General features: G+C 42.9%; 3 protein-coding genes across 5 annotated transcripts in view; 2 read left to right on the forward strand and 1 right to left on the reverse strand.

The window, feature by feature from the left end:
- Positions 1–7,876, forward strand: part of LOC135343246 (protein sidekick-2-like) — an 8,954-nt gene extending 1,078 nt beyond the window's left edge. Inside the window, exons 4-15 of one of the 2 annotated variants that reach the window (XM_064540244.1) lie at positions 1–254; positions 424–714; positions 834–901; positions 1,174–1,405; positions 2,806–3,040; positions 4,263–4,336; positions 4,711–5,004; positions 5,213–5,482; positions 5,573–5,722; positions 6,815–6,887; positions 7,085–7,154; positions 7,468–7,876. The exon at positions 1–254 is cut by the window's left edge and continues 31 nt beyond it. In XM_064540244.1, the coding sequence (XP_064396314.1) occupies positions 1–254; positions 424–714; positions 834–901; positions 1,174–1,405; positions 2,806–3,040; positions 4,263–4,336; positions 4,711–5,004; positions 5,213–5,482; positions 5,573–5,722; positions 6,815–6,887; positions 7,085–7,154; positions 7,468–7,602 (2,146 nt within the window). In that variant the 3' untranslated portion in view covers positions 7,603–7,876. The remainder of the gene's footprint in view (positions 255–423; positions 715–833; positions 902–1,173; positions 1,406–2,805; positions 3,041–4,262; positions 4,337–4,710; positions 5,005–5,212; positions 5,483–5,572; positions 5,723–6,814; positions 6,888–7,084; positions 7,155–7,467) is intronic. The other variant, XM_064540252.1, reaches the window with a different exon arrangement.
- Positions 7,877–8,292: 416 nt separating this feature from the next.
- Positions 8,293–10,719, reverse strand: LOC135343403 (uncharacterized). Its single transcript, XM_064540413.1, has 4 exons — positions 10,536–10,719; positions 10,225–10,479; positions 9,726–9,872; positions 8,293–8,948 (listed from the first exon to the last, which is right to left on the reverse strand). Exons 1-4 carry the CDS (start codon positions 10,585–10,587, stop codon positions 8,407–8,409), a joined length of 996 nt encoding a protein of 331 aa, XP_064396483.1. The 5' UTR covers positions 10,588–10,719; the 3' UTR covers positions 8,293–8,406.
- A 72-nt stretch (positions 10,720–10,791) lies between these two features.
- Positions 10,792–12,788, forward strand: LOC135343390 (uncharacterized). Of its 2 annotated transcripts, none has more exons than XM_064540395.1 (5): positions 10,792–11,035; positions 11,108–11,262; positions 11,612–11,726; positions 11,960–12,058; positions 12,115–12,788. In XM_064540395.1, exons 1-5 carry the CDS (start codon positions 10,801–10,803, stop codon positions 12,786–12,788), a joined length of 1,278 nt encoding a protein of 425 aa, XP_064396465.1. In that variant the 5' UTR covers positions 10,792–10,800. The 2 variants fall into 2 exon arrangements, with proteins under 2 accessions (XP_064396465.1, XP_064396473.1); XM_064540403.1 differs by having other exon boundaries at positions 11,132–11,262.
- The last annotated feature ends 3 nt before the right edge of the window (positions 12,789–12,791 follow it).

Raw genomic sequence — 12,791 nt, forward strand, 5'->3', positions numbered from 1 at the left:
CTCTAACATGGTCTTCATAACTGGAACCATATCTCTCTCCTGTATCTCTGACTCTGTCCCAGTCTCTGTTATAACCTGGTTCCATGAAGGGTCACTTCTGACTAATGGCGCTGGTGGAGCTATCATTAACTCTGCTGGTGGATTGTCCACTCTAATGAGGTCAGGACTGACTACAACCAGCGGCGGTACTTACACTTGTGTCGCAACAAATGAAGTTGGTTCTGCAAATGCCAGTGTGGAAGTTATCATTCAAGGTAAGCCTCCCCCACACACACCCTCACATCACATGCACACACCTCCTCACATATCACACCACATATCACACACCCCTCACATCACACACTCACATCTCACACACCCACACATCTCACACACTCTCACATATCACACACCTACACATCACACACCCACACACACACACAGTCCCCCCTTCTCCCCCCACTAACCTGATGGTCTCCAATATTGGAGAGACCAGTCTGGACCTCTCCTGGACTAACGGACTCAACGGGCTGAGCCCTATCACCGGGGTCACAGTGGAAGTATTCGATGGAATAGTACGAGTTAGAGAGATACCTCTCACTGGCGACAGTTCTCTACAATCAACCCAGATTCTTGGTCTAAATGAATTTACACTCTTCAATATTACAGTGACAGTTAACAATGCTGTTGGCTCTAGTGAATCTGCTATGATATCAGCCATGACTCTCTCCCTAAGTAAGTGTGTATGTGTGTGTGTGTTATGTTAGCCAGCCTTTGTACTTGTTTTATCATCATATCATATATAGTAGGCAGTTCCTTTCATGTGGTTTAATTACTGGTCTTGTTATGTGTAGGGCTTGGTGCTCCTCGTATGGTTACACTGACCAGTCCCACGTCTACAACCCTCGTTGCAGAGTGGCTGGTGAGCACACCCACACACACCCACACCCACACACACCTAACATTCTAACACGCCCTTTTTACTCATCACATGACATAACTGTCTGTAACCATAGACAACACACATTCTCAGCCAAATTTTCTATTTTCAATCCAATCTCAATCACTGGCCTCTTTTATGTGGTAAACTAGGCCTAAGAGATGGTTATTTGTGTCTGGAGGTGGACCACCACCACCACCAACCAGTGTGGGCACATCCCTGATATAACGGATTCCCCCTTTCCTTCTTTACAGCCTCCTGTTCCCAGTGTTGCTACAACCTCTTCACCTGAAGCTTGGTTTGTCAGCCTCCGAGATAGCAACAATGTTGACCTTGGCACAGACATAGTGTCCGAGCCCACCACCCTCACATATACGTTCACTGAACTGGAAAAAGGGTCAGAGTACAGCGTTCAGGTTGCCGGGAACAACTCCCGGGGGATCGGAGTTTTTTCAGACTTTGTGACTAATTCAACGATAGTGGATCGTGAGTGATGTGTGTGTGATGTGTGGAGTATGTACTGTGTGATGTGTGGAGTATGTGTACTGTGTGATGTGTGGAGTGTGTGATGTGTGGGTGTGTGAGTGATGTGTGGGTGTGTGTATTGTGGAGTATGTGTACTGTGTGGAGTGTGTGATGTGTGGGTGTGTGTATTGTGGAGTATGTGTACTGTGTGATGTGTGGAGTGTGTGATGTGTGGGTGTGTGTATTGTGGAGTATGTGTACTGTGTGATGTGTGGAGTGTGTGATGTGTGGGTGTGTGTATTGTGGAGTATGTGTACTGTGTGATGTGTGGAGTGTGTGATGTGTGGGTGTGTGGGTGTGTGTATTGTGGAGTGTGTATTGTGGAGGTACATGCATGTACAATTATATAACACTAGAAAAATTAAGATACAGTTTTAATTAGGCTACAAAATTCAGAAGTTTATGGAACCTTTCAACCAAAAATGTAACATTCATTGTGAACACATGACTTAGAGAAAGAGGCACACACAGGAAACTGGAGCATGCTTGTGTGTTAGCACTTGCTGGTGATAAGCAGGCTGCACTAATTACAGTCAAGTGGTCACACACAATGTGAATGAGATACCACTAATACGGCTACTATGTGCAATGAATACCACAAATAAAGAGTCTAATCTCACACAAATATGGGCTTACCTGACCCTTGTATGGCTTGGCCTAAAATGAGCTTAACCACAGGTGCATATTTGATGGCACACACAAAAAGACCACTTAGACACAACAAGCATGGTGTAAATCATCTCAAGTACAACACACACACTTTTGGCAAAGAGAATGGGAAATATTTAACTTAAACTTCCCATATGCATATTTCATATAAGTAGGCAAAACACTTGATCACCATTAGCCAGACCAAACATAGTTACGACGAGAAAACAGCAGAACAATTATGTTACTTAGAAGCTCAATGGTGTTTTAGTTATGGCCACTTAAAAGTATGGGTTGTATATCTAGTGTTTTCAGAGGAGGTTCATTTAGAAGCTGAATTCTGTAGCCTATTAAAACTGGCATGTTAGAGTTATTGTTAGCGCTTTAGCACTTTAGCACTGTACAAACTGGCTTGTTTTAGGCTGCGTGTGCGTGTGCGTGTGCGTGTGTGTGGGTGGGTGTAGGCGTGTGTGAGTGGGGTTACTCTAACTGATCGACTACATTGCATTGTACCCAATGATGTGCCATAGTGGTGACTACATGTTAATCATTCCTCAATCTCAATCCACAATTCAACACACAAATGTTCCTCTTTTATGTGGTAAACTAGCCTAAGAGGTGGTTACTTGTGTCTAGAGGTGGTTAGTACCAACCACCACCACCGACCAGTGTGGGCACATCCCTGACTATACCTTTACTTTACCACTCCTCAGCTCCTTCAATGCCTCTTAACCTGACTGGCGAGGGTGTGAGTGCCATTGGTCTCAGTTTCTCCTGGCTGCTACCGACTGATAATGGTGGTCGCCCAGTCACTCAGTACATCATGCGCTATAGAGTAGTAGGAGCATCAACATTCAGCGAGATTCCTCTGACAAAGACCTCTCTGTTTCTCTTCAATGGTGGGACCCCCAGTCCACCAGTCGACCTTGTGGGCAGTACTTCTTATGAGTGAGTTGACTGTCTGTATAGTTATACACCGTATAGCGGATATATTTCGAGGGTATAAGCTTTCGTAGAAAGACCAGGTTTTCGCGGAATAGCAGCCTTTCTGCAGCATGCATGCATGCGATATATTAAATTCGAGGGTATAAGTGTTCGCGGTACATGCTTAATCAGCGAAAACCACAAACATTTATACCCTCGAAATATACCCACTATACTGTGTAATTATGGTTACGGCTACAATATTACTATTCTAGCATATGGTATGCCCAGAATTGTCACTCTAATTTCAGTATTTAATCTCAGCATCTGCCTTTTTATGTGGTAAACTAGGCCCTAAGAAGTGGTTGTTGTTGTCTAGAGGTGGTTAGTACCAACCACCACCACCGACCAGTGTGGGCACATCCCTGAACCATACTTTTACTAGGAAGATAGATTCACCACAAGAATGTATGTTTGTGTACCATATTGACTTGTGAGCATCAAACATTTGTGAACTTTGCAAGGGTTGATCAATTCGCAACAATAAAACCTGCGAACCTAAATCAGTACTAGTAAATACACACGATCCTTGCCAGAACGCAATAGTTAGATCGTAAGAGATCAATTTTTCTGCTGATTTGGCTGATTCGCAAAGGTTTTTCACCCTCGAAATATACCCGCTATACAATATACTACATAGAAGATATGGAATCACCATAGGATGGGTTTGTTGTGTACTGACGATTGAAGCTTGATCTTGTTTGAAGCTTGTATAATATATTGTAGGTCTGCTTCTAGAATAGTGTTAGGTTTTTTTTGTCTAGGCTTTCCTCTTTGATAAAGCTGTCTATTCCTGATATTATATGTGCTAGGGAAATGTCTGAAACACTATACTGTATTACTAGAATGTTTCGCGAGCATCAAACATTTGCGAACTTTGCGATGGTTGACCAATTTGCAACAATAAAACCAGCAAAACCTAAACTAGTAAATACACACAATCCTTGCCAGAACGCAATAGTTAGATCGCAAAAGGTCAAATTTTCTGCTGATTTGGCTCATTCGCAAAGGTTTTTTACCCGCAAAATATTCTAGTAATACGGTAATTTTTATATTCACATTATAATCTCCTGGCAGTATAATTAATGTACACATTTGTACAGTACATGTGTATCCCTAGTACAAAAATGTGTCGCTGATTTATTTGAACGTACAGTTACTTATCGATCCCTGCCCCTCCCCACAGAGTTGAGGTGTTGGCTGTGAACACGGCTGGTAGAGGAGATGCTGCCACCATCACCATCATGACCCAGTCACTGGGTAAGTGTTGTGTTAGAATAGCTTTGTATAAGTCAACCACCATGCTTATGTTGGCCCAGTGTATGTGTGACTCAGCCTTTGCTTTGTGTAAGAGCAGCAGCTTACAGAATGTGATTTGCCCACAATTTTCCCAAGTGGTGACTTTTTTCAATCTTCAAGTCAACACACACGTTTGCCTCTTTGACATGTACATGCATGGGCCTAAGAGGTGGTTAGTACCAACCACCACCACCGACCAGTGTGGGCACATCACCTGATATAATCGCCATGCTCCTCTGCTAAAGAATTAGTATTGTCCGCTATTAATATTGTATATGACCCCCCCCCCACACACACACACACACACACACACACACACACACACACACACACAGATGTGCCACAACCGATTTTATTCGCTCCCACCGTGGACCAAATATCCAATCAAACGGCTCTAATTTCCTGGATGTTTCCCGGGGGTCAGGTGGACGAATACCTCATACAATACAAAGAGCGTCTCAATGATTGGACCACTCCTAGCGACATTCTCACGAGGACTGTGAACGGCAATATCACCATGGTGATGTTGATGGATCTAATACCAAGTGCTTCGTATGACGTGCGTGTTGCATCTGTCAATGCGATGGGAACATCTCCGTTCTTCTTTCAGGGAGAATTTTCCACACAACGTAAGTGTCTTGTAATCTTGTACACTGTTTAGTATAGTTATGACATGTTCCGAACCATTGGTTAAACGGAGGGGGGGGGGTTGTAGTTGAACATTCAACAGCCTTAACTTTAGTACCGTTGATCCAATGTCAAAAATGTTATGATTTTCTGAAAGCTTAGATAACTCCCCCTCCACACACACACACACACACACACACACACACACAGCACCCTCACCGCCCACTGTCGCCGGTCCTCCCGGACAAGTCTTTGCTGGTGAAACAACACAACTCAACTGTTCCTCGAGTGTCAGTAACGTCCTTACTCTACGCTGGGGGCGTGTTGGTCGACTCAGTCTGCCCCCGTCTGCCACTCAAGTTGGCAATAACCTTGTCTTCACCAACCCACTATCTACGGACACAGGGACCTACTCTTGCATTTTAGCCCCTGGCGTGAGCGCAAACATCACCATCAGCTTCCGAACACAACCTACAAAACGTTCGTTCCCCCCACAAAATTATGACCTATACATTATATTTATATATTAATTTTAATATTAATTAATTAATGTCATGTGATTTCTTACAGCACCTCCTGTGATCAGCGAGACGTTGATAATTGTGCTGAGTGTGCTCGGGGGTGTGGCAGTCATCATATTCCTCCTCGTGCTAGTGCTGGCGTGTTACTGCACTTGCTGTTCCAAGAGCTCCCACCAGTCGTCCAGTTACAGTGAGGAATGTATATCAGTGTGACAAGTACCCCGGTGCACGTATGCTTGTGCTATTTGTGTTGAGGTTGACCTTCATAAAGTTGTCATAACTTTGTCATACTTCACTGAAATTTAAATTTTCATATACCATTGGATTCCTTGTTAAAAAGCGCTTCTATCTATATGCTGTAGAGCTGGTAAGCTTCAAACCAGCTAAAAGTTAGTATTTTTCATATAGAAGTCCCAGGCATACTTGCCCACCACGTACATAAAGCTACCAGGGTCGAACTCAACGCAAATATACTTTACATGTGTATTGTGATTACATACATGTGTATATATATATGTACATGCTACAAAATCTACCTTTTGCGATGTGTATATCAGTGTGTATATCAGTGTGGCAAGTATACCCAAGTGGTCGTATGCGTATGCATGCATGTGCCATGTCCTCTTATACACACGGTATGTACTGTGGCGGGTTTAAGCATACCAATCATTCTACATGAAAGAGCTGTACAAGATTATGGTGTAATTATGAAAACATTAAAGTTTAACCTCTAATCCATAGAACCAATGACAACACATGTAAACAGCGCGTGTGTGTGGCAGTCACCAGATACTGTACAATTATGTTGCAATGAAAACATGCAATCCATTGAAGTCTGACCTAGTCCATATACAACACGTTAACAGATTCTTTGAAGCATTCACTGGCCAGTTAAAATTAAATTATCCTCCCACAATAATCAGCCGTAACAACAGTAACTAAGTACCACCTCTTGGCATCTCCTTACAAACAATCACACAGTCTAGTGGCAGACTATAGGAGCTACATTCTATAAAGAATTTAAACTGGCATGCTTAGGCAGTAGTTACTTATATCCTATTCATGCACTCCTGCCTATAAACAAAAAGTAAATTGCACTCGGCCTTCTATAGTTCACAAATTTAGCTTCGATAGTTATATGCTTCAATCTACAGTGTCTCGTGACTGTCCCCCCCTCCCCCCCACGCACACACGCACGCACGCACGCGCACACACACACACACACACACACACACACACACACACACACACACACACACACACACACACACACACACACACACACACACAGATGTGAAATCAAAGGCCAAGAGTGGCGGTGGTAAGAAGACTGCAGGTGGTCGTATGAAGGGAAAGGGAAAACGGTGCGTTCCTTTCGAATGTGAATTTTATTTTGCTACTCCCTAAAGTGAAGAGCTGGCTTATAGTTTAGCATGGGCGTGTGCCTGTGTGTGTGTGTACCAGCTTCAATCCTAACAGTGTCTCAATCAGTAGCTATAATAAATTATAACTGGCTGGTATGATATAATTGACCACACCCCTATCACTCGCACATATACAGAGGAATGACTTGGATTGAGACATCCACAAAGTTCGTACCTAAAACCCACAGCAGGAAACAACAGGCCGAGGTAAGAAAATAACACAACGCACATTTATACTCCATTCTCACTGTACAATAATTATAGTCTCGGCCCTCACAATGTTGTCATAACTTTGTCATACTTTCCAAATGTCATATACCATTGGATTCCTTGTTAAAAAGCGCTTCTATCTAAGCATTTTCCATACATGTATAAAGTCCCTGGCATACTTGTCAACCACATAAAGCATATATAAAATGAAGTCATAATTTTCACAGTGGCCAACATTTTTAGATACAAATGTACCATCGAGACGTATTCTCTTCAACTTTTTAGTCTTATTTTTCTTTTCTAATTATAGGAGCCGTCTCCATTTGATATGCCGGATGATCTCACGACTCATTCGTCATTCAATACGCTGGAGAAACAGAACAGGATTCGCCAAAACGCTGACCCCAGCGACCCCCCACCCAACTACGGGAACAGCAACGTATAGCCCCCCCACATGACCTCTCTCTAGTGTGTGTGATTTTAACTCAGTAGTTTTATCGATTGCCGTACACCATGCATATTATTATCTCTCTTTTATATATTATATTAATTATAGAGCAAGAGTAAACGAGATCCTATCTATCTACTCTTGATAACAGCTTACACAGTATAGTAGGGATTTTATCTTCTGTTTTTTTAAGCTCTTGTACTTGTGAATATTTGCTCTGTACTGTGTGTTCCGATGAGTTCTATATTATGAAGTCACAGTTATTTCTTATTTAATCGCAGTGTGAGAGAAATTTATAAACTGACACTTTGACTTGTTACCCACATGGTCATGAGTGTTGATATACAAACTTACCCGGGTATATAGTGGGGAGGAAACTTGTACAATGATTATATGTATGTAAGTACACAAACACCACTTAACTGCATATGTGCATGTGTGTGCTTTTGACACTAGAACTGATGATATTCTCCACAATAAAACAAGGAAACGTGTACAATAATTTATATTTATATACACAAACACTTATAACTGTGTGTGTGTGTGCTTTAAAGGATGTTTTTAATAACAGCATCTCTTCGTAATTCGTGTAAGATAATTATGGCTATATAAAATGAATCCTGTCATTATTTATGCCTCATGCACACGCGGGGAACTAAAATTGAAGTCATTTGTTGTTGCCAATAATTTATTTTACAGCTCAAAATAGCAGCTTGCACTGTATGTGTGATACAGCAAACAGTATAATTATGCACAGATTAATCTCTTCTTTAACTGTTAGCTCGATAATAAATTATATAGCTATAGAGTTTTAGGACTTCTGTCCTGTGGCAATCCTCCGCTCTCCACTGACTCCACCATTTTGAGCATTCTCAGGAAGCTCTGTTTCTCTCCCTCGCTGCTTGAATCTAGATCTACTATCCCGATCTGATGCCTCATGCTAGGAGCAGGGGACGTGGGGGTCGATATATACGAAGTTGGTCTCCTATGCGGAGTGATGGGGGTGGAGTCTGACAACCTCGGTCTCCTATGCGGAGTGATGGGGGTGGAATCTGACAGTCTCAACGGTCTAGTCACTACGTCGAAATGAACACTCGTTAAACTGATGCGACTCGGGCTGACACGGTTAGACTCCACGCCGCCGCCGATGTTTTGTTCATCTGTTGTTTGTGGGTGTGGTTTATACTTATCGAGAAGGGCCGGGTCAGTGTTTGTTACTTGTGCGAGAAAGTCTAAGTCGATGTGCGCTCTGACCTCTGGGTTGAGTGCCTCGAGGGCGTTTAAATTGAGGGTGGCAAAATATTCTTCTTTTATCTCGTAGTCCATTTCGTCCCCATACCGTACTGCATGGGAATAGGAATGGAGTTTTGTAGAATATGAACATGAAAAAGGCAATCTTCTATAATTATAGCCAGGGATGTGCCCACACTGGTCGGTGGTGGTGGTTGGTACTAACCACTTCTAGATACAAAATAACCATCTCTTAGGTCTAGTTTACCACATATTATAAGAGGCAAATTTGTGTATTGAGGATTGAAAATAGCTACCACTTTTTGAAAATCCTGGACACATCACTGGGATATATTTGGTGGTACATAACTATAATTATGCGCTATAGTAGTTTCAATGCCAAAGACTACAACACATCAAAAGGTGTCTTGTGCCGTGTAGAGCGAAATATTTTGAGGGGCTTAATTTTTGTGGGTTAGCAATCCTACACGAAAATTAGATACACGAAATGACCAAATAGCGCGACATTAATTGATTCAATTAGAGGCCATTCCACAAAATTCAATTGCCTCGAAAATTTTGCGCTATACTGTATTACTTGCTGTGCAGTGAAGCCAGTGTACTGTTGTATATCTGATCCCTCACAGGCTGCCACGTAGCCAGTGATGTAGTTCCTGGCTAGCATAGCTGTACTAACAAAGTTAGTCCCCCAGGCCAAACCACGGGCACTTAGCAATCGGTTCATTAAACACAACTAAGCGTATAAGGAATTCATAGTATTGCCTCAGGATACGCCGCATGAGGTCACAAGTGGAAACAGTTAAAGGTCAAACTTACGGTATTTACATTTGGTTGGATCAAATTTCGATCCCTGTGAAGAATGTACACACCTTTTTCTTTGTGTAGAACGCATGCCATGATCACACACACGCCCAGTCCGATGAATATTGCGACCACACCCACTCCGACCACACCCCCTACGACCGAACTTAACACAGTGTCGTACTCTCCACCCCTAGAGTAGTCTCTGTTTCGAGCTGAAGAGAAAGAAAGCCATTCACCTAGTTACTAAACAGTAAGAATGGTTTTAGTAAACTAGAATAGTAGCAATATAGAAAACATTGAGTGTTGTCTGTGTACTATTATTCAGTGATGTGCCCACACTGGTCGGTGGTGGTGGTTGGTACTGATCACTTCTAGATAGAAAATAACCACTTCTTAGGCCTATATTAGACTATAAAAGAGGCTTGATTTGTGTGTTGAATTGAGGATCGAAAATAGCCTCTATTTTGGCAAGAGGCAATCTCGAGATTGTGGATTGTAAATGGACTGTCACTATTGCTAAATTTCTAGGGCACGTCACTGTATAATTGTTTGCTTAAACCTCACCATCTTTAACCAACAGGCTGATAGAGTGAGAGTTAGTCCCGTTGGTGCACGTGTAGACTCCCGTCTCCGGGGCAGTGACAACACTCAGTACTAGGACAACGATACCGGGGCGCGGGAATGCAGTATGAACGTTGCCCATCAGAGGTGACCCGTTGTACAACCATTCCAAGACACCCTCACCCACACACTCCAGGGTTACGTTGTTATCACTCCAAACACTCAGCTCTCCAGGGCCAGATATATGCACACATGAAACTATAGAAATCATATTAAAAAATACACATTTTCATATAATTATTTATTCTCTCTACCTTTTGAGATAAAGCAAGGCCATATCAACAGGAGGGTCAACAGTGTCCACATCTCTGCCTTTTCTCAAATGGCAGTTCACACTTGTATCCATTTGCTCCTCGGGATGACAAGATACCAACCAATTAGCACAAACCTACTTGCTACTCCATTGTCGCACATGGTTTCGCGCATGCGCGATAGAATGTTTTACTGTCACACTAAAGGGAAATCCCCAATATTGATTATCAAATAAAGGTCAAAGGTCATCTTAGAATTCTCCATTTAATGCTCACCATAAATTTAAGTTTTCAAACGAAGTCTTCTTTTTCTCTACTATTGACATATGGATATGATAAATTACTACTAGATATGCCTCGTACTAAGCTCTCACGAAGGGCTAAGAAGTCAAGAGTCAGTGTATACGAAAAGGGCAATAAATCAGAGGAAGAGATACCTCCACCATCGCCACCTGTGCCCGTCTCCAGCAGTAGTCCTCTAGCCGTCAAATCAACTACCTCAGGTACCGATATTATGTGTATACACGCACACTCTGTAGCTAAAAATTACATATGTTGTATTTTAATTAATACAGATACTCCTTCTACCCCGGCTCTAGTTTCCATGGAAACCAGCTCTCCCTCCGTGCACGACCTCACGGTGACGTATGACTACAGTACAGAGGACGTTCCCCCCGGCAATGGGAGTCACCCCACCACAGAGAGGTTCCTAGCTCTCTTCCCGTTCAACGTACGTAAGGCCCAAAGCTTTACCCCACTATACTCCCCCGTAAATTGCCATGCATCTCCATGTGCCCAAAATGTTCAAAATGATGGCACATTTTCAATCCTTAATTCAACACACAAATGTTCCTCTTTTATGTAGTAAACTAGACCTAAGAGATGGTTATTATTGTCTAGAGGTGGTTAGTACCAACCACCACCACCGACCAGTGTGGGAACATCCCTGACTATAACATATTCCCCTTTCCTTCTTTATAGCCTCCTGTTTCCAATGTTTTGTTACCAGTGTGTATTGTACTCTCCCCTATTGCCTTACTGCCACACATCCTCTTTTTAACCCCCCCCCCCCCACACAGGAGTCTCCGAACACTCATAAAGCGAGCACTGGTAAGACCACTTGTCTCTGGACTGACCTCAGTCCCACTGTTAGCACACGGTCACGCAAGACACGACACTCAGACAACTCGTCAGGTTCGGCCTTGTCCTTACCACACCCACACACACACACACACACACTATGGCAGTTTTGCTCATGCATAGAGAACTGAGGCACCACTAGGCTGCCCAGATAATACTAATTATTTCTACTCAATGCTAATTAAACATGCCTTACTTGTATATTGAGACATGTAAAATCGCTAAGTTAGGAATAATTTATTAGTAATAAGTAAATGCCCCCCTCACACACACACACGCCCACACAGATCTCCACCAGCTCAATGTGATTGCTCAAAAACTCAGAGAGGCTCTGACAGAACACAAGGCCACTGCACAGGAGGGAATGACCTTTGAACCCTCACCCGGTAAGATCTTCAATAATAATAATAATGAGCAGTAATTGTGATATTAAATTTTGTAGAGTGCAATACTCGACTAAATTTCTCGGATGAAGAAAAAGACGATAATTGTGAACCTGTCGAGGGCGGCAGTGAACCCTGTGACCCTAAAGAAGGCTACAAAGAGTGTGAAGATGATTGGTTCTGGTCGCAGGTAGCGCTACAAGTCGACACCACCACCCCTCCCGGGCGAAAAACGGCCCCACCCACTACTACAAATTATCGAACATCTGACTCAAAAACTGGACAAAATACGGGAAAGAAGTTACTAGATTCCAGGAACAGATTAAATCGTCAAGCTCAGAAAATTTGTTTAAACAAACCTTCAACAATCAAGAAATTTCCTTCGACCAGACCTGCCATTGAATTAAGGAGGAAAGCTAAATCCCCTTCAATCTATCAAACTAGATCTGTTGTTACCTCGAGGCCACAAGTACAGTCTACACCTTGTACTGATGATGAATGGGGTTCCACTGGAGACAATGATTTCATCGATCAGCTGCTAACACAGGGGGTGGGATTAGACACCCCACAGCTGCCAACGCAGGGGGCAGGATTGAACCCCCCACAGCTCGCTGGACCACACCCCTGCAAGTTGACAAAAGTGGCAGCCCCAAAATACTCTCAGGAAGATATACGCAGGAAAAGAGCTCTAGCTAAACAGAAACTCTATACCTCCAAACTGAACAAGCGTTGATTT

The sequence above is a fragment of the Halichondria panicea genome, chromosome 1, assembly GCF_963675165.1.
Source record: "Halichondria panicea chromosome 1, odHalPani1.1, whole genome shotgun sequence".
Lineage (NCBI taxonomy): Eukaryota > Metazoa > Porifera > Demospongiae > Suberitida > Halichondriidae > Halichondria > Halichondria panicea.